Source organism: Asparagus officinalis, chromosome 2 (assembly GCF_001876935.1).
Source record: "Asparagus officinalis chromosome 2, Aspof.V1, whole genome shotgun sequence".
NCBI lineage: Eukaryota > Viridiplantae > Streptophyta > Magnoliopsida > Asparagales > Asparagaceae > Asparagus > Asparagus officinalis.
Genome location: NC_033795.1, coordinates 77,671,358 through 77,698,350, shown reverse-complemented (window position 1 = coordinate 77,698,350; position 26,993 = coordinate 77,671,358). Strand labels below are relative to the sequence as shown.

Genomic DNA, 26,993 nt, shown 5'->3' with positions numbered 1-26,993 from the left:
TTACATCGCTTCATTTCCATGTCTTTCCCACAAATGTTCAATCAATGCATTTCGAAGTGCAAAATGAGCTTCTTTGTTTTTCAACCTCTTATGTCGAGCAAGGAACCGTTGGAATCGTTCAGTTTCCGTTATCTCCATATTTTCAGCATTCGGAATTGATTGTGGAGTTAAAATGACAATATCTTCTTGCTCGTCGCATTCATCTTCGACAATCATATTGTGTATTATAATACAAGCAGTCATGATATCATGCAAAGTTCGTTTATCCCAAAAACGGGCTGGCCCCTTGATGATAGCAAATCGTGATTGGAGAACACCGAATGCCCGCTCAACATCTTTTCGACATGCTTCTTGCATCATTGTAAAATATTGTTTCTTTTTATCATCGGAATTAGAAATAGTTTTAACAAGTGTTGGCCATTTCGGATATATGCCATCGGCCAAATAATAGCCGACATCATTTTTCCTTGAATTGTGTAATGAGCAGGAGGAGCAATACCTTGTGATAGATTGTCGAACAAATTAGACGACTGCAATACATTAATATCGTTATTGGATCCTGGTAAGCCAAAGTATGCATACCATATCCATAGATCATATGATGCTACTGCCTCAAGAATAATGGTTGGGCCTCCATGACGGCCTGAGTATTGTCCTGACCATGCTGTTGGACAATTTTTCCATTGTCAATGCATACAATCTAGACTTCCTAACATTCCTGGAAAACCTCTTTCTTCGCCCTTTTGCAATAACCTTGCAACATCGTCGACATTGGGGGTCCTCAGATATTCATCTCCATATACTTCTACAACTGCTCTGCAAAATCACTTTAAACATACAATTGCAGTTGACTCACCGATCCTAACATATTCATCAGTACTATCTGATGATGTTCCATACGCCAACATGCGAAATGCCGATGTAACTTTTTGTAAAGTTGATAGCCCAAGTTTGCCGACACCATCCATCTTCTGTACGAAGAAGTTGTCATGCTCTCGTACCGCCTCGACTATACGAAGGAATAAACTCCTATGCATCCGGAACCTTCTACGGAATAGGTTTGCACCATATGTAGGGTTATCAGAAAAATAGTCATGGTAAAGTCGAGAATTACCTTCTTCTCTCCCGCGATTGATCACCAAATGACCAGGAACTGAGCCAGTACGCTTTGGCCGCTCTGCCTCTTGAGAGAGATAAGTCATTATTTTATTATTAGAGGCATGTACGCGAGCTAAGAGTTCATCTTCCTTCTCCCATTGTGTCATATCTTCCTCTCAATCTTTAATGTACTGAGAAAATATTTCGTCGTCAGAAGAAGAAGAAGAAGAAGAAGAAGGTAGATGTGACGGTCCGGCTCCATAGTTCATTGATGAAGAAGTTATTTATAGAAATAATCATATAAGTTGTGAGTTATTTAGAGATGGATGTAATGTCATTATATAATATGACTCCCCACATTGGATTCTTTTCAGCATTGGCTTCTCAACCCTCACATTAGATTCCTTTCGTGTTGGAGACTCCCCACATTGGATTCTTTTCAGCATTGGCTTCTCACCCCCCACATTGGATTCCTTTCGTGTTTGAGACTCCCCACATTGGATTCTTTTCAGCATTGGCTTCTCACCCTCCATATTGGATTCCTTTCGTGTTGTGTTGGATACTCCTCACATTGGATTCTTTTCAGCATTGGTTTCTCACCCTCACATTGGATTCCTTTTGTGTTGGAGACTCCCCACATTGATTCTCCTAGTGTTGGAGACTCCCCACATTGGATTCTTTTCAGCATTGGCTTCTCACCCCCCACATTGGATTCCTTTCGTGTTGTGTTGGAGACTCCTCACATTGGATTCTTTTCAGCATTGGCTTCTCACCCTCACATTGGATTCCTTTTGTGTTGAAGACTCCCCACATTGGATTCTCCTAGTGTTGGAGACTCCCCGCATTGGATTCCTTTCGTGTTGGAGACTCCCCACATTGGATTCTCCTGGTGTTGGAGACTCCCCACATCTGATCCCTCTATAATATTTGCACAATTTTTATATCTCCACCACAACTCTTCTTATTCTATATTCATATCTCTTTACATTCCTCCATCATAATAGTATCATCCTAAACAACGTTATCTCCTTAGATTATGACATCTAGTCGCGAAAAATCTTTTTTACAAGAAGAAGACCAAATTTTATGCGCCACGTGGCTCAAAATTTCTCAAGACCCAGTCATGGGTTCTAATCAAAAGAAGGACAAGCTGTGGGAACGAATTTCTGCTTTATTTCATGAAAGGATTTCCAATATTTGTAATGCTCAAAGGACTCCGAAGTCTCTCTCATGCCGAATGCAATTAATTATGAAGGCCATCAGTAAATTTCGAGGATGCATTCGACAAGTCGAGCGCTTAAATCCAAGCGGTGCTTCTGAGCTTGACATTGTAAGTATTTTGAATAACATAAATCTTGATTATCATCTATTATCATGTTATTAATAAATGTTTCTTCCTCTCTTGTGGTAGATTAAACGTGCTAGGGTAATATTTGCAGAAGATCCAGAAGAGAGAAAGGGGTTTCTATTTGATCATGTTTGGTCAATTTTAAAAGATGCAGAGAAATGGGCAAATATAAGTGTCAGATCGCCCGCAACTTCCAAAACTTCAAAGTCCCGCTCATCTCAGGGATCAGATACAAGTTCTCCTGCTGTCGACTTAAATGACGATAATGAGGGATATACTCATAATGACGAAGATATGATAACAAGTCGACCGACAGGAAGGAAGAAAGAGAAGATAAGGAGGCGACATGCAACTGAAAAGAACCTCGACTAGAAACTCTCAATAAAAGCAATCAAGAAATTGTCGATATTTTTAAAAAAAAGTCATGGACAACGAGAAAATGATAGAATGACAATGCACCAGATTATGATGTTAAGGGCCAAAAACGATAAGAAAAAAAATTAGATATTCAAAGGGAACGATAGGAAAGTAAGATTATGTTGATTAATCTTGATACTATTACTGATCCTTCGGAACGCGAGTATTTTCAAATTAAAAAATAAGAGATTTTAAATAGAAACACAACTGGAGGTTCTTCATCTGATATTCCTAATCCTGAATATAGTTATGCAGGAAGTCAATACGGAATACCTGACTACAGAAGCGGTGGATATGGAGGAAATGGCATGCCCGATTTTTAGTTTATTTCATGTACTTTATTTTTCTATGTAATGCCGCTGAATGTAATATATAAAATTTCATCATTCGGGGTAGTTATGAATGTTGTTCCAAATATTATGCTATATTTTCTGGTTTTTAAAATTTAAAGGCTCTTATCTATGTCTTATTATCAATTTATTAAAGCTAATTAATTTTATTTAAATAGTGAGTAAATTATATATTATAATTTTAGTAATAATTTATAATATATTTTATATTTTAAATTAATTCATATAATTTTTTTAACATTTTATATTTTTTATATTTTCAAATCCATTTAAAGTATTATAAAAGCAATCAAGTGAAAATATATAAAATAGAGCTTCATATAGAGGGGGGTGGTTGGAGTGCCCCCCCCCTCTAAAAAAGCATATTCCCACAAATATGCTTTGGGGAGGCTGCATTTTGCAGCCTCCCCATTAGAGTTGCTCTTAGGAGGCACTATGTCTTAGTAGAGGATCCCAATCCCAAAAGTTAACACTTCAACAATGATACCCACATTTTTTTAACAGTAGTCTAGCTCAGACTCAACCTTTTGACCACCCTTTTATAGTGTAGGGGAAATTTTGAATGTGACTAGCAAAGCCCTTCAATTAAGCAGTCAATTTTTGAAACATAGTAACTAACCATTAATTTGCTTGATTTTATGAGAAACGCATAACACACGCGGTTGTGCACTATAAGACACATCAGCTTGAGATCCCTTCAATACTCTCATCAAGGTGACTCTTATTTCATCAGTTAATTGTAAATTAAATCCTCAAAACTTTAGAATTGCCTATTATCCTCATTTAAAATACAATTATGTAACCTAATCAAATTTATCCTCAAACCTAGATAAAGAATAATGTTGTCTTCGGTCGATGCTAATAGAATTTAGAAATGTATACTCAGCTACATCCCCATCTTACAGAGTATGCATCTAATATTCACCCTTATGGTTTTATCTACCTCTACCAATAATCTCCATGCTTTCAAACTATAGCGGCATGTAACAGACGCGAAGCCAGTATGCACCCCCTTTTAATTCGGATTGTCACGGCAAAATTCACACTGATACAAAGAGATATAGTAACAGTATTCTACTACAAGCACTTACGTGCGTAAATCCACACATAAAACAAAGTAGAAGTTGGTCTACTCGCATTTAAGTCACAATTTTACTTCGTTGATACAGAGAATACACTAGAACACCCAACAAGGTAGCCTTACAGAGGCAATACTCGAAAACATGTGCTTCCTTTAACTAAAGGTGTTGCATATTTTTGTGCGAGGATCTACCAAGAGTTTCCCTCAGCACCAATAAATTTTCGCGCAGCATCTATGCTGATTTTTTCGTATACCTGATGTATGAAAAAAGCACATTTCATATTAAAGTTGGGAGGATGTATGTAATAATGAAAGATGTGGCAGAGAGCAGAACATACAATTTGCTTATGAACTGTTTGAACTGCCTTGCAAAATTCCTCTGCCTTTGTAGGACCCACCTGAGAGATTAGAGGCATTTTTAGTCAATGATCATGAATTTTGATTTCCTGTAACTTACTGGGTCAGTTACTAGATACCATATCAGTATATACATGACAGCCGATAAACTAACAAGGAGAAGGTAAAGATCTAATTTCTTAGGTTTCCCCAAAATAAAACAAGTAAATTTTAATTGCCATCAAATTAATACTCCTATATGACTAGTTCATAGAGTTTTGATGACATGTATACAGCGTGTTGAAGACAACATTAACTTTTGGATTTTACTTGTGCAGTGAATTGTGCTTAAGTATTTCCCAAGCCTTAGGGTCCTTGGAAAATGGGATTTGGAGATAAATACGGGAAAAAGTAATGATCCTGCCCTTGCTTTCAACTCCTATGGAAACTAGAAAAGTGTATATAGTTTATGACATACAGAAAGTTTTAACTAAGGAAGGTTAAAGTGTGTGGTGAGATGGTACCGATTTTTTCTCATGACTTTCCTCCTCTAAAGGAGCAATTAAAAAAAAAAAAAAACTTATCCCATGTGGCATGTGAGTTTCCTTGACTTTCCTTCCTCTAAATGTTGGCTTTCAATTTCTTCCCCAACTTTGTCCAAGTTTCCTCCCAATTCCATAGCCAAAAGCCCTCACCCACCCAAAAAAAAAAAAAACACCCACCCACCCACAACAAAAAGAAAAAGGTAAACATTGATATAGATCGATAAATTTCCATCCCTGCATTTACTCATCAAATAGGGTAAGTGATTTCGTCTTATACACTGCCGGAGCAGATATGCAACTAAAGATACTTAAAACAAGTTCTGAGTGATATCGTCTATTCATCCTGATCTTGAAACAACATATAATGAAACTTAAAAGGTCAGATATTTGTTTCACGATGAACACCTTCTCTTAATGTGTTAGCTTAAGTTAATACCCTCTTTATAGTCTATGAAGCACGGACACGGACACAGCGACACGGACACGACACGGACACGGCAAAACCCAAAAAAATAGGACATGACGACACGGCTAGATTTTTTTAATATTATTATTATATATAGATCAATATTGAATTAAATTCCTATTATATTTTCATATTTTTTGTTATGTAAAGTGAGGATTATAAATAAGAAACTAATGGAAAGTGTGTGTGTTGTAGGTGTGAATTAAGATGTCGGGATGACAATGATCTCTTGGAGAATTAAAGACAATAATGTTAAAGAAGATAAGAAAGAAAAGATGAACATATAGAAAAATAGATCAATTTTTATGTTGTATTATTATGTAACATTGGCTTGTATAATCAATGACAAGTATAAGTTATGTAACTCACAGCAGCAAACAGATATTATCACCCTAATTAACTCACAGCAGCAAAACAGTAAAAAAAAATTACAACAGTAAAAGAATTATGTAACTCACAGCAGCAAACAGAAATTATCAACCTAATTAACTCAAAGCAGCAAAACAGTAAAAAAATCACAACAGTAAAATAATCACTAACCTAGATAGCAGTCAACAGTAAACGAGAATACCACCCAATTAGCACCTAACAGTGAACGGAAGTGGCTATCTCTAGTAACACTCAACAATAAAACAGTAAACTAAAATTAACAATTTTAAAATATTAAATTATCGTGGTGCGGGGCAGCGAGACTTTGAAATTTGTAGGGGTGTGTGATTCTTGAGAGAGAGAGAGGGAGAACAGTGATTTGTTTTGTGTAGTTGAAAGTTCGCGGGGGGTCTTTTTGTGAAGTTGAAAGTTCACGGGGGTTTTGTGTGGTGAGAGAGAGAAAGAGATAAAAGAGGGAGAGAAAGAGATAAGAGAGAGAGAGAGAGAGAGAAAGAGAGAACCAGAGAGGGAAAGGGATAAGAGAGAAAGAGAGATCGATCGGAGATAGAGAGAGAGAGCGACTGAGAGAGAGAGAGATCGGAGAGACTGACCTTGGATGATCGACGACGACGAAGCTGACGGGGATGATCGACGATGACGAAGCTGACGGGGATGATCGACGACGACGAGGATGAGAGAGAGAGCTGGCGGCTGTTCTTCGGGTAAGTTTGGGTTTGAGAGCTGATGAGTGACGGCTAGGGTTAGGGTTTCAAGTTTGAGTTTGGGTTTCGGGTTTTGGTTTCAGATCTTATTTTTGGGGTTCATTCTCAGCCGTGTCGGGAGAGAAATCGTGTGTCCGGCCCGTGTCTACGGCGAGTCGAAGCGTTGACCCGTGTCGGCGCCGTTGACCGCGTGTTCGACGCGTGTCGAACGCGTGTTGAACGCGTGTCCGCGTCCGACGCGCGTCGGAGACCGACTCGCCGGCGGTTTTGAAGAGTCGGTGCTTCATAGTTTATAGTATCATCTATAGCCTTTTCTGATGAATTTGGCAGCTGGCTTCCACATTATTTGGATATATGTTCATTTTGATAAGAAACAAAAACTAAGTAGGACAAGGGATGAATGCATATGATCAATATCCTACAATTTTAGATGAAACATGAACCTTCCTGTTACTGTTAAAGACTCATGACATATTACCATTAGGCATAGAAGGGGGAAAAAATCATCTCATCAGGATGGTAGTGCAAGTGAAGGCAAGAAGAGTAGTATTCAGTGATATATACCACAGGATTACCGCTTACCTTTTCCTCAGCTGCTGACCGTAGTTTTTGCCAAAAGGGATCTGTTAAATGCAAAATCAACAGACAACAATTAGTAATTCTTGAGTACAACAAGCTGTCCAAGAGCAGACAAGAATCAATCCAACATTAACTTAAGCTTGACGACTATAAATTGGCTACTTTTTTGCGAGGCAAAAGATAAGGAATTCATATGACCATGAATTGACTACTTATTCGTCTCCTATTGATAGCCTTCTTCTTTTAGTTTCTATTCAAGATAAGATTTCATACATATAAAATGTAACTGCAAGTCTGCAACCAACAATATTGAAAATTATTGAAAAACCTACTATAGTGAATCACTGAAGCTCAAGTGCAGTGCTTCCTCAATAAGATTGGCAGCAAACTCATCAAAAGGATATAGGCACCTATATTAATCATGTTCTTTTATTAGTCCTAGTTTCAGCCTACAGGCTATGTCACACTTTGTGGTAAGAGCATCGACTATTGTTATAGGGGATTGAACTTGGAAAAAGCGATTAAAATAGTTAGTTTACATGAGAACATTTTATTTTTCTTTGCAACCAAGAAAGATGGAACACAAGTTCACAGCATGCCAACAGCTGTTTATTAAGAAGGATACAAACACAAATTTGAAGTACAATTTCATTCTCCAAGGCTCAAACTTTGATATTGATGTTCAAGCAGATACACAGAATCACATATAAATATTAATTTAACAATTGAAGTTGAAAAATTATTATCAAGGAAATCAGAAACTCAACAAAAGATAAAAATCCATAGCTTTCATAGTGCATCTAAGACACTTATCAAGTGGATCTATCTACCCTTTAAATGAGGGAGTTCCAAAAAAACTTTTTTCTTCTATCCTATATATATTCTACTCAACCTAAACCCAAGATCCGATCCTATGGCTGACCAATATTTAACTGAACCGTTGTACAAATAGTCTCCTTTTCCAACTTTTCAAGGAGCGAAGACGGACGAGTGATGATTTTGCTCCTCGAAGGAAGTTCAAGTAGCAAATTTTTGCTTATTGGCTAGCTAGGGGAATACTGGTATAGAGAAGATGCATTTGAACTATTTTCTTGTTTGCTTTTAGAGGCCAAAGTGTGAAAGAAAGTTAACAGGAGAGGTTTTTTTTCCTTTTTGATTTTTTCCCTTTTGGTTTCCTATAGATAATAGTTTGAAGAAAGGGGTTTTGGTGTGATTAGTCTTTGGAGTTAGCTTTTGTGTTGGAGGGCTAAGTTTATACATGTGTATTGTCCTTTGGGACGTTTCTTGCGGGTTAGGAGCAGAAGTTCATAATTAAAAGAAACCAATATTTCTCCAATAGCATGTTTCCATTAACGAGAGTTTAGAATTGAAAGAAAAAACATTTGCCTTTCATAATACAGAAATATGATATATATTATGTGAATATGATATATATTATGTGAAATTTGCACATGTTTATAGATATTATATTACTCAAGAAATATGGAAATATGATGTGTTATGTAAATATTGCATAACAATAATACAGAAATATGATATATTATATGTGAAAATTTCATAAGATTATAATTCATAATATAGTATGATATATGTTATGTAAAAATTCTTTAAAATCAGATGATTATACGAGCCCTTTTTATGCATATTATTTTGTTCTCAAGCACTTTTCCTTCTCTTTTCTTTTGTGCTTACAGAAAAGAGAGATTCTATTTTGTGAAATGTGTACGAAGGACGTTGGTGCTCGAAATTATGCAATTTACCGACCCTCCTAACCATTCTCCTTCTCTCTTGCGTATAATAAATAGAAGGATTAAAAACGAAGTGGATCTCGAAAGAAGCGTCATTTAGATATTAGTTACCTAAAACTTCAATAATTTCATATTGGTCCATCAATTTTTTGTATTTTTTTAAAAATAAACCAAGTATTCACTAGGCCAAACCCAAGATTGAACCCCTATTAAGAGAAAAAAAATATTTTAATTAAAAAATAAACTTAAGAAGCTTCATGAATAAGCAAATTGGCATATAAAAGCTCAAGAATTCAAAATTTTGTTAATTTTGTTAAAGAAGTCTTCAGCATAGGTAAATTTGTAGAAATGCCAAGAAGCCTTACATACTTTGCATATTTTGCAAAAAAAAGGTCTATGAAGTTAGAAATTTCACAAAAATATTAAAAAATTTCATAAATTGAATATTTTGCATAAACTCCACATAACTCACTAAGATCCCAAAAACATCCATAAATTGCAAATTTTGCAGAAAAAAATCTGGAAGTTATAACTTTTATAGAAAATCTAAAAGACTTCTATTATTACCCCTAAAAGTGCTAAGTATTAATCACCACTGAGAAGTTGACACATGTCTTACACTTTGCCTAACCAAACTAAGTCACAACTAAGAAAATATCTGACTCGGCACGGTCGGCTTGATTGGCCGACATCTCGCGTAACCAAGTCAAAAGACGGTACTACTCGATCAACCTCTCAATTGAATGTCAGTGATGCGATTCGGCCCATTGTGCAGGCAACATCTCACGTAATCGAGTCAAAAGGTGATACCTCTCGACCTTGGACCTGAGGAGTCAAAGGACGGCTGTTAACCCCAATGACCATGATGAATATGAGACTCGTGTCTGTGTCACTTGTAGATAGTCACTTTCTATTGAGGAGGATGGTGTTGCTCGATGTGAAATTTGATTATCTAGGACTTAAACATTATTGAGTACTCTTGTTGTTTATAAAATTAACAATCATGTTCCTGGAGCAGTCTAAAATTTGAGGATTGGTTGCAATGGATTCTTTATTTGGGAGATCCATGTGATAAATGTATCTTATTTCCTGTACGATTTTTTTTGATTTTGCAGGTAGGGTCATGCTGGCATGCACGGTAAGGTTTAGGGCCTTAGGCAAATGTATATCCTCTGATATATTCCTAAATAGCTCAGGACTGGAAGTATCTTGTGTTACGTTCAGATAGTATTTTAATGCTTATTACTATAAATTAGAAGATACATGAGAATTCACATAGTTAAAGAATTTCCTCATATTGCCCACCCTCTAAGTTCGTACTTCATATCATCTATCTTATATTACTAGAGTAGTCTTAACTTTTACTATATTTCTTATGTTCATGAGTCACAGTAAGCATTTGGTCGGTATCTAGACATGCATGGTTTCTAAAAAATATATATCAACCTGAAATATTTGAGAGCCTATTGTCTATCTTGCCTTCTTTGATGTGTTCATGCAGACCTACAAGAACCTTTCACATCTGAAGCTGATGAGCTAAAAGTTATATTATAGTTTTTCAGGAATAACTTATGATTTTTTTCTTGTTTAAACTGAGAAGTTTTGTAGAAGAGGCTTGTGTACAATCTTGATGACGAGCTCATTAATCAACAAGGGAAGGGAAAGGCCAAGCAACAAAAGAAGACATCTGAGAAGATTGTTGATGAGTCCTTTGCAAGAAGAGATTCAGATCATGGACATATCCTCTCAGATTCTATTCAATAGGGCAATGGCAAAGCTTAGTTTATATGCCTTGTGGACGAGTCTTAATTGCAGAAGCGCATGAGTTCCTGTCTGAACTTTATACAGATGGTAGGGTGAAGAAGCTGCTTGCGCAAGGTGTATCTCAAAATCGATATTATAAAAAAAAAACTCCTGAGCAGGTATGTGCCACATTTATTGCTAAAAATCTTTCATCCAAGCTAATATAACTGATTTATCATAATAACGCCTCTTGTCGAAATACATCAATAGAGCCAAACTTGTCAAAAGGATCAAAGTGTTGATTGGTGACCAGCTGCTTCTTTTAGTAATGAACATATTTAAGCCAGAGGTAACTTGGTTTCTCTTACATTGCTTAGACTTGATGAAGATTGATTTCCATTAGCCCTTAACTTTTTTGCTCACATTAACCATCATCTCGGCATATAAAACAGAACGTTTTCATAATGAAAACAAGGATTGCTAATAAAGAAATCCTCAGCGATATTGTCCTTATTTGATAATTTCTTACTTTCTGCCAGTATTCTACTTCTGAGAATTTTATGGGTCATAATTGAGTTGGTTTTAGTATTTTTAGTTCATCGATCCTTGGATATCTATCAATATGGTTCTTCCAAAATTTTATTCATTACCTTCTGTAACATTACAATCTCTAAATACCTTACATTCAACTCATTTAATTGAAAATAAATGTAATTAAGATAGATAACTGTTTACAAATGCATTCAGATGATTGTCTTAAAAAAATGCAGCCAGATGCTTGCATAATCCATCATATACACTGAAATATTCCAAAGAATCTATGTTCCATAATTGTCTATAGTATCAGATGTCGCATTTACTGTTTTCTTTCAATTTACCTCTTAATGTTTGTGTCTTTTTACTAATGTTTTCCCTTATTATGTTTACTATTTTCTTCTAACAATTATGTGATGAAGGGTTATTTTTCATTAGCCATCATAAATATCCATAATCAAGGTATAGAAGCATACCATACAGGTACCACATCATCAACCGATATTTCATTGAATCCAAGTCCTAGAATGCCATCAAATTTGGCCATCAAGAAATTGAGGCTTGGTTCCTTAGTCGCTTCAATGAAAACTTGAGAAGAAATACTTGGGAGTGATGAACTCAATGCTATATGTTCTTTGAAGATACATATCCACTTAATAAATTTTCTTCAGAATATCCCTTAACTTTGGAGTTTTGTAGACAACTTTTAATATAATTCTTTGTAGATGATCCAATGATTTATTATCTACTTTAGTTAAAAATGTAGATTGTAGCCATGAAATTTTTTTCAAGTAAAAAATATGGTATAAATAAAAAAATTAGTTGATATTTGATAATAATTCTTATCAATGCATTCAAAAATGAAAAGTCAAGCATTAGGTTAAGGAATAGTAGGGACAATTTAGTTGCTTAATACTGAATACACTTAAGTATTCAAGAATGAAAAAAGAAGTGTCTTTTTCCCTACTATTTTTGAGCATGATGCTGATAAAATATTAACTTTAAAATAATATGTTAGCTATATTGTTTAAAATAATATTAAAAATATGTTAGCTATATTGTTTGCATTCAATAAATTTATACCAAATCTTTGCCTAAATAAAATTATAATTTAAAATAATATTAAAAAAATTTAGCTATATTGTTTGCATTCAATAAATTTACACCAAATCTTTGCCTAAATAAAATTATAATTCAAAATAATATTAAAATTTTTAGCACGTGCATTGCACGTGCAATTCAACTAGTAGAGTAAAAAAATGCAGCATCACTTTGATTATTGACAAGTTGCTATTCAAATATTATTCATATTTTTTTCTGTTTGATTTGATAATTGCCTTCAAAGGTAGAGATATTTTGTATAATGGCTGCAAGCTATGATGGAACTATTGATAAGGTGTTGTATATTACTCATTGTAATATTGTGTGCAAAGACTTTATCTCATCAAGGTTTATGGAAGGGTCTTCAAAGACTTTTCTTATTTAACTACAACAGGAAGAAGGGCGTTTCACATGCTAGCCAAAAGATTCCAAAAAGAAATAACGTAGCTATGCATATAATATCAACTTAACCCTGTAAGTAGAGGAATTGGCAAGTGCAATTTTCTGTGGTCTTTGTTCTTCTTTTCTTGGTTGATATGTCAAAGATATACAGAGGGGCAATATGTTATGCAACTACCATTCTTCTTGTATTCCCTCTTTTAATTTACCTCTGTATGTAACTAGCAAATATCTTCTATGTGTGCTAGTGGATATTTGTGATATTGAACGACCGTGTAACACTATGTTCAGCTTTCAACTTAGATTGGTTTTATTTTGACTCCGCCCATTACTCTGGTCAGACAGTAGCACCACAGCTTATTCAACTTTCTTATACCTCAAAGTGCAGTTAAATTGATCAAAATATTCTTTTCTCTTATACCAGAATCTGAGAGACAAAATCAGCAGTCATCATGGACGAGTCCAGGACTGTTCAGCTGGGGGGCGAAATAGAGGTTCTAATATAACTCAGTTCAACTATTCCAACAAGCTAAGAAAACTCAGTTCAACTATCCTAACAGCCTGTTCCGAAACCACTTGTTGGGAATTGGGATTAGACCAATCAACTGAGTGCACAAAACTTGAAATGGGAACACTGAAAAAAAAACACAATATGTCAAGATTTACGTGGTTAGACTCTGCTGCATATGTCCATAGGGGAGGAGAGGAGAGATTCACTGTCACAACATCAAAGTACAGAGAACGGAATAAAGCTTACAAGAATCATCACAACCTAATCCACACTATTCTCTCACTAAAGAACAAGAGAGAAGGAAAAAAAACATTACTCTCTCTTTCATCTTTTCTCTCCTTCTTTACTTTTTCTGTAGAATGAATGGAGCATACCCTCCCTGTACTCACCAGATGATCACCAGCATCACACAAAAGCACAAAAAATATTGAAAACACAAGACACAATGACACATGGGGATCTCTCAATCTCACAAAGGAGTATGGCTTCACTTATCAAATTGTGAGAGCAAAAGCAAAAATATGAAGATCTCTCAATTGATGTGTCTCGTATAAATTATTAATTTCAATATGTTTATATATAGCCAGGTCCCTGTATCTGATATTTTACAAATTTAATATGTCTCGTATCCACGCTCATAGTGTCTGCACCCGCACCCATACCCATGCAACCTAGGATTTAAGTCATCGCAACAAGCATCCTAACCCTGGCTCATCCCTGGCAGTCTTTGCACAAGAAACACCAAGTCAAACATCTTACGTAAACTTAGAAACCATGGTGTTTTACTTGTTTCCATAGTGTTTTTGCCAAAAACAAAACACCATGCGTTTGAAAACCATGGTGTTTTTGAGCTAAATCATCCTCAAACCAAAAACACAATACTTATTTCAAAACACCTAAAAGGCGTTTTAACTTTGGTGTTTTGGTTTTGAGTTTGAGAAGGTGTTAATATAACATCTAACATAATATATTAAATATAATTAACATAGAGTTATTATCAACATGCTTATTATACTATACTATACTATATTATAGTTACTCTAATATATTAGTAATATTTATTAAATAATATAAAAATATATTAAATAAAATATCTTATATAAAAATATAATAAAATATTAAATACTAGTATTTAATATGTTAACAATGTATTATATAATAATAAATAATAATAAAATATAAATAAATTAATAAAAAATAATAAAAAAGTTATTGATAATAAATAATAATATAATAATATACTACACAATAGTATAATCGCTATAATATTATTAACTTTTTAAAGTACTATTAATAAACTCTAACATATTAAAAACTATAATATATTATATAATATTAAAATATTTATAATATATTAATTTATTAATAACATACTAGTAATAACATAATATTAACATTATTAATAATATTATATTATATGAATAATAGTATAATATTATATTATATTAATAATAGTATAATATTATATTAATAATAAAATAACATTATTATAAAAATATTAATATAATATATAACAATAACAAATTGATATACCAAAATAATTAAATATATAATTATTTGAAAATAATATGTAATAATTATAATATAATATAACTCATTAAGTACGTATAATATTATAATACATTATACAATTTTGATATTGCATTGTATTTAATACTTCTAATACTATAATAATGTAAACTAAATATTATAACATTTTATTTACAATATATTTTATTATAATTAATATATAATATATTAATAATATGTTTAATACTAATATTGTAATGGGTCAAACTCGTGTTGATCAAAGGTGGTTTGAAAACGTTTTAAGGGAAAAACACAACACCATGGTGTTTTTTACAAAAACACAACAAAGAAAACACAATGGTATCCAAACGAACAGGATGTCTAGGTGACTTGGCAAAAAGGCAGATCAGTCAATGACTTCCTGAATCACTAATCCTCAACTATATAAAAAAGCCCTAGCGGCTGGAGTTTTCGTGTAAAAATTCTCTGGACAATTTTGCCCCTCATAATTTCCAACAATCACGCACACTACCAACTAGCACATATAGAATTACTAGCTAATCTCATTTTTTGCCAACAATTCACAGCAACTCTCCGCCTTAAACAACGGCACCAATCAAGGTTTCAGGGGTCCATAAACTCACTGCAATGTGCTCTCTCCCTTTAATCTCACAGGTCTTTTTCAAACAAATTCAATTATCCAAACCCCAACCCACCTATTAATTCTCACAATTAATCCCTCAACCTACCTTTTTTAATTGTTGGGGTAGCCTCAAAATGTGGTAGTAAGAGCATCTCCAAGGGGCCGGAAAAATCTGGCCCCTTAGCTAAATTTGGGGGTTTTTAAGGGAGATGAGCTCCAAGGGGCCGGAAATTCCCCCCTTCACCCCCATGTCCCTTAACATCCTCCCCAAATTAAGAGGAAGGTTAAAGTCCATTAACCTTCCCCTTATAATTTTATAATAATATATTTTGTTTTAGAGTTAATTTATAGTTAATTAAATTTAGTTAGTGTATAATTAATTTAAAATAATATAATTATTTGTTAATATAATTTAGTTAATGTATAGTTAATTATTATCTAAATTAATTATTTGTTAAATTTTAATATGATTAATTAATTTAATGATTATATAAGGTTATTTCTTAATCTAAATTAATTAATTAGTTATTGTTAGTTATTAATATTGAATTATTTATTCATTTATAAATAAACCACATATTTAATTAAATCCTAATCTATAAAATTAAAAAACTAAACATAATTAATTAAAGGGTAGGGGACTTTTAAGGGGGAACCATTGGAGGAGAACCAACCCCTCCCTTAAAGTTCCCCCTAAATTAAGGGATATCCAAGGGATCCCTTGGAGATGCTCTAACATTTAGTTTTTAGTTTGCCTTGTGTATACTGCATCAAACATAGTGAGAAGTGGCATAATTGTGTATTCATCCACTTGAATTTATGCAGTAGCTCAATTGAGCCCTACGAACAGAAATGTGTGCAAAGGAAATGTATGTTTGATGTGGAGAAAGCACATGCATCGCACGTGCCTCTTTGGTACTAGTATTAGAAACTTGGGTATCCGTATATCTGAAGGCTGAAGCGAGTATGTCAAAAAAATCTCGCCAAAGTGCATATTTCCCAAGATAAACATCTTTCTAATCCCTAAAGAATACTCTGGGAACAGTTTAAATATTACTTCAAGGAAACTAACATAATACAAGAAACCCATAGGTGCTGTTTCACGATGGGTTAAGGACAAGCCAAACCCATAAAAGAACGATTACGAACTTAACTAGGCATTTTCAAACATTTGGATAAGATTTTCGGAGTACATAGCTTGCATTTCTTCAATCATCGAAATAACTCTCAAGTATCTAGCTTAATTCTCAAGTACATATAGGTAGCAAATTACTCATTTACTAATGTAAATGTTTTTACGTTTTCTCAAGACTATCCACAATTATACGATATATGTCTTAGTTATACAAAAGATAAATTAAACATAACCTTCAATATCATTTACATGCAAGCATTTAGTGGCCACTCATAGGGGAAGGGTTGTTGAGATTTTACCGACATAGCTCTTTTTTACATGGTCTTCATTCATTCCTTTATGTGAAAAACCCAGTTACCACTTAAAATACCTACATGTAAATCCCCATCTAACCCCGCTAAGTTCAACATGTTAGCTCGGATTAGCTAAATCCATTTATCTTTAAGATTTTTTTGGCAGAAGAAACCCGGGCAGATCTTCTAAAACATGGTTTAACCTGTTGTCAAACAGAGTCATAAAATAGTAAAACAAGGTGAAATTAAATTGGATCAAAGTCCCAAGGAATTTACACTATAAATAGAAGCAAGAAGATCCAAATCTTTCAGATGGTTATATGCAGAATAAAAAACGATTAATGTATGCACATCAAATATATAGAGGTACCATCATAATCAATTTCTTTTGGTTCACTCTTCTTATCCATCTCACTCCAGGCATCCTGCCATTCTGTTACCTGTTAGGAGTACAGCTACATGTCAAAATCTTTTCATTAACAAACAGAGTAGTAGGAATATAGAACAATGGAGAGAAGTTTGTCAATGAAAGACCTCCTCGTCTGTTGCACGTGAACTGGATCCTTTTTCTGAATCAGCTGCCTGGCATCAGGCAACAGCGTTTGAGATTGATATGATAATTAGAAAGGTAAACAAACAATATTGAAAGAAACCATGATAAAAACAAGAAGAAGGGGAAAGAAATATTAAAGAAAAATGAAGTTTGAACTCGCAAAGCTATTTACTTTCTCTAAAACACCAAATTAGCAGTATAAAGGATAAGAAATAAATTATTTGTAACTGAAACATTCTGCGCGATGAATAAATAAAGATACATTTTTAGCATACAAAATTACACCTTCAACTAGCTACATCTTAGCAGCTTAATATAGTTATTCACAAGTATCTAATAAGACAGGAAAATATGAAAGTTCAAGAACTTCCGGTGCAAATTTTATACAGGTACACTTATATCAAAATCAACACGGTAGAGCTTAATAGGGACTATTTAGAATAGACCGAAAGAATGTTTAAAAGCTTCTTCTCTGACAATTAGATGCTAACAAAAACGGACAGCAAATAATATGTTATACATTGGAATAAGGTCCATAACTTGGAAGTATCCAAATGGTTTTTCTTTAAACGTGCATGCCAAAGAATAAGGTCCATAACTTGGAAGTTGCTCTTTGAATGTGCATGTCAAAGAATGAAAGTGATTGCGTGTATATAACTGAAGCACCCTTTATGATCATGCTACTCAATGCCTTAGGATTCTTGAGTTGGTTGTAGTGTGGCCCAGGGTGTGTTGACGAGCAAGGAGGTGTTTGTGAAGTAACATGCACGAGAGAAATGCTTTGATATGGCCAAACATATCCAGCTCTTAACATGGAAAGAGACACATAAGATGGAACTGACAGACATGAGCTTTTCTACTGGAGTTCCTATGCAAATTTGCATGCCGTATCTGTTTCTTATACGGAATAACCATTCATATGAAAAAGAAAAATCTCAGAACCACATGCTTAGTGGAGACACTTTCTTGGAAAATTGATTCATAGTCTTTTCAAATAATGTTACACCATTCTCCTTTCTGTTGACGTATCTGATTCTCATACTACATAACCGCATTGCGAAATGAAATTTGTATTACCTACATATTAAACGGAACTTTATTATGTTATGGAAAAACCATGCAAAGGGGTTGTGAGAGAGTCAACTCATTCTACTATAAAATAAGGATGCAATTTTCAGATGCATTTTTCAGATTTTGTCATACAAAAAGTTATGAAATAAAGGAATCACATACAAAAAGCTAAAATTGCGAAACTGCCGCAACAAGGGAAACCTTTTGCTACTTTATTATGTCATAAATTGTTAGTATGCGAATTCTAAACTCTTTCCACATCTTTACTATTCATATGTGAAGAACATCATCACTTTTGTGTGTCTTTCTGCAGCCTTTTTAATTCTGAGGTTAAATTAGTTTAATGTTTTAAAAGTACTTTGATGCTGAATAGAGTAAAATTTTAAAGTAGTTTTGAGGAGGATCTTTTTATCAAGATCATATGTTTCCAGTGAAAATATAGATTAAAAGCGTATGTAAGTGAAATGATCAAGTCTATTTGAAAATCTACTCCAGAAACTAAGATCAAATTAGAATAAATATAAGATTCAATAGATAAATAAGCATAAAGTAAGCAGAAGAAAAGCCCCAAAACTGTTAAAAATTAAACTTTAGCACAAAATATCAACTACCCATTTCGTGAAATAGCGAAAAATTGAGATGGGTATTTATATTATGCTCATTAATGATATTTACATGTTTACATCGTCATTTTCGGGAAAAAAAATTGAGAAAGAGGGATTACGCAGTAATTTCTTGATCTGACGACGGGGAATTGTTCGAGAACGCGTCGAAATTCGTGCTTTTCCATTGACGAAGGCGGGTGAGTTCACTTTTGTGAGGAGAAGTAGAAAGATGGGTGTTTTTTTTTTCTTTTTTTCCTTACAAATTTTTTCTACCTGACGATTTTTTCAGCGGCCTCCTGCTCTCAACGGAGGATACGGCGGAGTTTGTTGCATTTTTTGCATTTAGATCCTCTTCTTTTATGTGTTTGCAAACTTTTCCCTAAAATATTGGATTCAACATTAATAATTGGAATAAAAATGATTCACTAGTAAATTTTAGTTACCTTTCACTAAAAGTAAAGATAAGGGTAAAATAAAAAAAATCCGTAGATAATTAGATCTTATCATTACTCATTACATGATTAATTATTTTGAGTTAGGGCATGTTTGACAAACATAAAGCAAATGAAAGTAGAAAGTAAAGAAAAAGTATATTTTAAAGCAAATGAAAGTAGAAAGTAAAGAAAAAGTATCTTTTAAAAAAAATATTTTTTTTTTTACTTTTTATTTTCGAAAATCTTGTTTGGATAATAGAAAATAGAAATGTAGAAAGTTGATATGATGCTGACAAATATTTTTTTTTTTAAAAAGTTTATGTTATGATGTAAAATTCACTTTGATATTAATATGGGCTTTTTATTTCTAGGCCCAAATGATTACCCATCTTTACCTACAAACCCATTTACTATTTGATGTATCCATAAACCCAAAGATCTTTGGGTATTTATCTTTAAGCCCAACTTTGGAAATACAGTAAATGTAGACATATGTATTTATACAAAAGCATAGTAAAATTCCCATAATATCCTTTCAACAACCCCCAAATGTAACCCGTTCCTCTCTCTTCCTCATTTCCCTCATTTCATCTCTCAGCCCTAATCGAAAAACCTCCGTCCCCCTTCTCGTCGTCGTAATCTCGTTGTCGCCTACGCCGACGCCGTCTCTCTCTCTCCATTAAACCGTCGTTGTAAGCTCGCCGTCGCAGTCCCCGTGGCCCTTCGCCGTCGATAAGACCACGCCGTGAGCTCGCTGTCCCCTTGATCTCGACCTCGCCGCCGCCTTGATCTCGACCTCGCCGTCGCCTTATCTCGACCTCGCCGTCGCAGTGACCACGCCGTTAGCTCGTCATAGTCTTGATCTCGGCCCTATATATAATTCAAGTATCCGAGACCCAGAACTCTTCAGGATGGCCTTCAAGCGGATGAAACTTATGGATCCCATCGATGAAAGCAAATCAAAGGTCTCATCTTTTTCCTCTCTCTCAAATTTTGTTGCTTTTCTCTCAATTCCTCGTTTTCTCTGCAGCATCTAGGGTTTCCCTCAATTTAAGGGGATCACTTTCTGTGTATTTGGTTGGGGATAAGCTCGTTGTTGAATTATTGAGCAGTAGGGTTTGGTTTATTTTTGACCCAATAGAACACAATAAGAAAAATCAATTTTTTGATTATTCAGTGTCGAAAAAATTCAATCTTTTCTGATCCACGTCATGCAAATATAACAAGTATATCGAGAATTGTTAAACTCATTGAGGATAGGCATTGGACTGTTTTTTGCTGTTAATTGCAAGTTAGTGACTTTGAGCTCCATTTGAATGTTTTCAGGCCCAGCATGCAGCTGTTGCAGAAGAACTTGGGAGGGAAATACGCGTGTTTAAAAGCCCATCGGTTTCCATATCACCGGAGTCTTCTGCTTCCAGTAATGGTATCCACCTCTTTTATTGATAATATACTGTAGTTGTATTTTTCTTGTGAAGTTTGCATATTCTGATTTTTGAAACTTCGGCCAACCAATTTCAATAGATCAAAAGGATTGTGCGAGACATAGAGCTCGTATCCGGCCAACCAATTTCAATAGATCAAAAGGATTGTGCGAGACATAGAGCTCGTATCGTAGCTCTATTTCTATCTGAAGGTATATTTTCCATAAGTGTAATATGTGTAATGTATGTGGTTATACTTTTACATTTCGTCTACTATTCTTTTAATCCGTGTATCGGTTGATTTCAGGATATAAGCAATCACCACAAGCTCACTTCCCTAGATTGGTGTGCTGTTGAACGGGAAAACATAAGAATTTGATCCTTCGAAGATTGGTGTGCTGTTGAACGGGAAAACTGAATTAGTTGTGACTGAATATGTGCATATGAAATTGTTCTGTGATATGTGTATGTGACTGTGAATATGTGCATATGACTGTGACTGTGAATATGTGAATATGCGCAAAAACTGAATTAGTTGTGACTGTGAATATGTGCATCTGAAATTGTTCTGTGATATGTGTATGTGACTGTGAATATGTGCATATGACTGTGACTGTGAATATGTGAATATGCGCAAAAACTGAATTAGTTGTGACTGTGAATATGTGCATATGACTGTGAATATGTGTATGTTTTGTATCATTTCTCAGCTTTTGACTGTGAATGTATCTCAAATTGTGACTGTGAATGTGAATGTGAATGTGAATGTATCTCAAATTAGCTGTGACTGTGAATGTATATAAGTGTAGAGGAAGTTTTCTAACGTATCTATGATTGTGATTGTAAGTGTAGCGTGTTATCTGTAAATGTAGCGGGTTATCTGTAAGTGTAGCGTGTTACACTGCAAGTGTAACGGGTTATTTGTAAGTGTAGCGGGTTATCCTGTAAGTGTAGCGTGTTACAGTGCAAATATAGCGGGTTATCCTGTAAGTGTAGCGGGTTAGACTTTAAGTGTAGCGGGTTAGACTGTAAGTGTAGCGTGTTATGTTGTAAGTGTAGCGTGTTAGACCGTAAGTGTAGCGGGTTATGCTGTAAGTGTAGCGGGTTAGACTGTAAGTGTAGCGGGTTAGACTGTAAGTGTAGCGTGTTATGCTGTAAGTATAGCGGGTTAGACCGTAAGTGTAGCGGGTTATGCTGTAAGTGTAGCGGGTTAGACCGTAAGTGTAGCGGGTTATCCAGTAAGTGTAGCGGGTTATCCTGTAAGTGTGGCGGGTTAGACTGTAAGTGTAGCGGGTTATCTTGTAAGTGTAGTGGATTATCTTGTAAGTGTAGCGTGTTATGCTGTAAGTGTAGCGGGTTAGAGTAGTGTAGCGGGTTGTATTGTAAGTGTCACGGGTTAGGCTGTAAGTGTATCGGGTTATCCTGTAAGTGTGCGGGTTATGCTGTAAGTATAGCGGGTTAGACTGTAAGTGTAGCGGGTTAGTCTGTAAGTGTAGCGGGTTATCATGTAAGTGTAGCGTGTTATGCTGTAAGTGTAGCGGGTTATCCTGTAAGTATAGCGGGTTATCCTGTAAGTGTAGCGTATTATGCTGTAAGTGTAGCGGGTTATATTGTAAGTGTAGCGTGTTATGTTGTAAGTGTAGCGGGTTATCCTGTAAGTATAGCGTATTATGTTGTAAGTGTAGCGGGTTATATTGTAAGTGTAGCGGGTTATCCTGTAAGTGTAGCGGGTTAGAATGTAAGTATAGCGGGTTAGACTGTAAGTGTAGCGTGTTATGTTGTAAGTGTAGCAGATTATATTGTAAGTGTCGCGGGTTAGGCTGTAAGTGTATCGGGTTATCCTGTAAGTGTGCGGGTTATGCTGTAAGTATAGCGGGTTAGACTGTAAGTGTAGCGGGTTAGTCTGTAAGTGTAGCGGGTTATCCTGTAAGTGTAGCGTGTTATGCTGTAAGTGTAGCGGGTTATCCTGTAAGTGTAGCGGGTTATCCGGTAAGTGTAGCGTATTATGTTGTAAGTGTAGCGGGTTATATTGTAAGTGTAGCGGGTTATCCTGTAAGTGTAGCGTGTTATGTTTATGTTGTAAGTGTAGCGGGTTATATTGTAAGTGTAGCGGGTTATCCTGTAAGTGTAGCGTGTTATGTTATAAGTGTAGCGGGTTATCCTGTAAGTATAGCGTATTATGTTGTAAGTGTAGCGGGTTATATTGTAAGTGTAACGGGTTATCCTGTAAGTGTAGCGGGTTAGAATGTAAGTGTAGCGGGTTAGACTGTAAGTGTAGCGTGTTATGTTGTAAGTGTAGCGGGTTATCCTATAAGTATAGCGTATTATGTTGTAAGTGTAGCGGGTTATATTGTAAGTGTAGCGGGTTATCCTGTAAGTGTAGCGTGTTATGTTTGTAAGTATAGCGGGTTAGAGTGTAAGTGTAGCGGGTTATATTGTAAGTGTAGCGGGTTAGGCTGTAAGTGTATCGGGTTATCCTGTAAGTGTAGCGTGTTATGCTGTAAGTGTAGCGGGTTAGAGTATAAGTGTAGCGGGTTATAGTGTAAGTGTCGTGGGTTAGGCTGTAAGTGTATCGGGTTATCCTGTAAGTGTAGCGTGTTATGCTGTAAGTGTAGCGGGTTATCCTGTAAGTGTAGCGGGTTATCCTATAAGTGTAGCGGGTTATCCTGTAAGTGTAGCGAGTTACAGTCTAACCCGCTACACTTACAATATAACCCGCTACACTTACAGCATAACCCGCTACACCTACAGTCTAACCCGCTACACTTACAATATAACCCGCTACACTTACAGCATAACCCGCTACACCTACTAACCCGCTACACTTACAGTCTAACCCGCTACACTTACAGTCTAACCCGCTACACTTACAATATAACCCGCTACACTTACAGCATAAGACGCTACACTTACAATATAACCTGCTACACTTACATCATAACACGCTACACTTACAGTCTAACCCGCTACACTTACATTCTAACCCGCTACACTTACAGGATAACCCGTTACACTTACAATATAACCCGCTACACTTACAACATAATACGCTATACTTATAGGATAACCCGCTACACTTACAACATAACACGCTACACTTACAGGATAACCCGCTACACTTACAATATAACCCGCTACACTTACAACATAATACGCTACACTTACCGGATAACCCGCTACACTTACAGGATAACCCGCTACACTTACAGCATAACACGCTACACTTACAGGATAACCCGCTACACTTACAGACTAACCCGCTACACTTACAGTCTAACCCGCTATACTTACAGCATAACCCGCACACTTACAGGATAACCCGATACACTTACAGCCTAACCCGCTACACTTACAATATAACCCGCTACACTTACAACATAATACGCTATACTTACAGGATAACCCGCTACACTTACAGGATAACCCGCTATACTTACAATATAACCCGCTACACCCACAGGATAACCACCTATACTTACAGCATAACCCACTACACTTGCAGGATACAGCCTAACCCGCTACACTTACAGCATAACCCGCTACACTTACGGTCTAACACGCTACACTTACAACATAACACGCTACACTTACAGTCTAACCCGCTACAATTACAGCATAACCCGCTACACTTACGGTCTAACACGCTACACTTACAGCATAACACGCTACACTTACAGTCTAACCCGCTACACTTAAAGTCTAACCCGCTACACTTACAGGATAACCCGCTATACTTGCAGTGTAACACGCTACACTTACAGGATAACCCGCTACACTTACAAATAACCCGTTACACTTGCAGTGTAACACGCTACACTTACAGATAACCCGCTACATTTACAGATAACACGCTACACTTACAATCACAATCATAGATACGTTAGAAAACTTCCTCTACATACAATCACAATCATAGATACGTTAGAAAACTTCCTCTACACTTAACACGCTACATTTTCAATCACAAATAGTCACAAGCTGAAATATGCTACAAACTCACAATTACATTCACAGTCACAATTTGAGATATGTAACAAATTTTAACAATGACCAATTTGAGATACATTCACAGTCACAACTAATTTGAGATACATTCACATTCACATTCACAGTCACAATTTGAGATGCATTCACAGTCAAAAGCTGAGAAATGTTACAAAACATACACATATTCACAGTCATATGCACATATTCACAGTCACAACTAATTCAGTTTTTGCACATACTCACATATTCACACAATCTTCGAAGGATCAAATTCTTATGTTTTCCCGTTCAACAGCACACCAATCTAGGGAAGTGAGCTTGTGGTGATTGCTTATATCCTGAAATCAACCGATACACGGATTAAAAGAATAGTAGACGAAATGTAAAAGTATAACCACATACATTACACATATTACACTTATGGAAAATATACCTTCAGATAGAAATAGAGCTACGATACGAGCTCTATGTCTCGCACAATCCTTTTGATCTATTGAAATTGGTTGGCCGGATACGAGCTCTATGTCTCGCACAATCCTTTTGATCTATTGAAATTGGTTGGCCGAAGTTTCAAAAATCAGAATATGCAAACTTCACAAGAAAAATACAACTACAGTATATTATCAATAAAAGAGGTGGATACCATTACTGGAAGCAGAAGACTCCGGTGATATGGAAACCGATGGGCTTTTAAACACGCGTATTTCCCTCCCAAGTTCTTCTGCAACAGCTGCATGCTGGGCCTGAAAACATTCAAATGGAGCTCAAAGTCACTAACTTGCAATTAACAGCAAAAAACAGTCCAATGCCTATCCTCAATGAGTTTAACAATTCTCGATATACTTGTTATATTTGCATGACGTGGATCAGAAAAGATTGAATTTTTTCGACACTGAATAATCAAAAAATTGATTTTTCTTATTGTGTTCTATTGGGTCAAAAATAAACCAAACCCTACTGCTCAATAATTCAACAACGAGCTTATCCCCAACCAAATACACAGAAAGTGATCCCCTTAAATTGAGGGAAACCCTAGATGCTGCAGAGAAAACGAGGAATTGAGAGAAAAGCAACAAAATTTGAGAGAGAGGAAAAAGATGAGACCTTTGATTTGCTTTCATCGATGGGATCCATAAGTTTCATCCGCTTGAAGGCCATCCTGAAGAGTTCTGGGTCTCGGATACTTGAATTATATATAGGGCCGAGATCAAGACTACGGCGAGCTAACGGCGTGGTCACTGCGACGACGAGGTCGAGATAAGGCGACGGCGAGGTCGAGATCAAGGCGACGGCGAGGTTGAGATCAAGGGGACAGCGAGCTCACGGCGTGGTCTTATCGATGGCGAAGGGCCACGGGGACTGCGACGGCGAGCTTACAACGACGGTTTAATGGAGAGAGAGAGACGGCGTCGGCGTCGGCGACGGCGAGCTTACGACGACGAGAAGGGGGACGGAGGTTTTTCGATTAGGGCTGAGAGATGAAATGAGGGAAATGAGGAAGAGAGAGGAACGGGTTACATTTGGGGGCTGTTGAAAAGATATTATGGGAATTTTACTATGCTTTTGTATAAATACATATGTCTACATTTACTGTATTTCCAAAGTTGGGCTTAAAGATAAATACCCAAAGATCTTTGGGTTTATGGATACATCAAATAGTAAATGGGTTTATAGGTAAAGATGGGTAATCATTTGGGCCTAGAAATAAAAAGCCCTATTAATATATGTAATAATATTTTCTAAGAAAATAATTCATACTTTAAATATTTATTAGTCAAAAATTCTATAAAAACTATTACCTTTCAATATAAAAATAAAAATCAACTTAAGTGATCCCGTATAAGTTGTACATATTTTCTAAATTGTTTATCTTATGTTGCACCGACCCTCAAGCCCAAACCTTATCAATTCAGCGACTTTTAAACTTTAGGGAAAATTATGTCAAGACCCCAGAAGCAAAAAATTCATGTGATGCAGCCCCTTTGACTTTTT

The 26,993-nt window shown here is 35.6% G+C and overlaps 3 protein-coding genes across 3 annotated transcripts; 1 reads left to right on the top strand and 2 right to left on the bottom strand.

Annotated features, from left to right (window-relative positions):
• On the bottom strand, nt 1–1,202 carry LOC109831362. Its single transcript, XM_020398691.1, has 3 exons — nt 857–1,202; nt 583–664; nt 1–499 (listed from the first exon to the last, which is right to left on the bottom strand). Exons 1-3 carry the CDS (start codon nt 1,200–1,202, stop codon nt 1–3), a joined length of 927 nt encoding a protein of 308 aa, XP_020254280.1.
• Nucleotides 2,222–2,818, top strand: LOC109831361 (glutathione S-transferase T3-like). The gene is made up of 2 exons (XM_020398690.1): nt 2,222–2,428; nt 2,510–2,818. The coding sequence occupies exons 1-2, from the start codon at nt 2,222–2,224 to the stop codon at nt 2,816–2,818; spliced, it is 516 nt and encodes a 171-aa protein (XP_020254279.1).
• On the bottom strand, nt 4,208–19,465 carry LOC109831700. The gene is made up of 6 exons (XM_020399081.1): nt 19,276–19,465; nt 17,462–17,509; nt 17,298–17,367; nt 7,315–7,355; nt 4,633–4,692; nt 4,208–4,548 (listed from the first exon to the last, which is right to left on the bottom strand). The coding sequence occupies exons 1-6, from the start codon at nt 19,339–19,341 to the stop codon at nt 4,483–4,485; spliced, it is 351 nt and encodes a 116-aa protein (XP_020254670.1). The 5' UTR covers nt 19,342–19,465; the 3' UTR covers nt 4,208–4,482.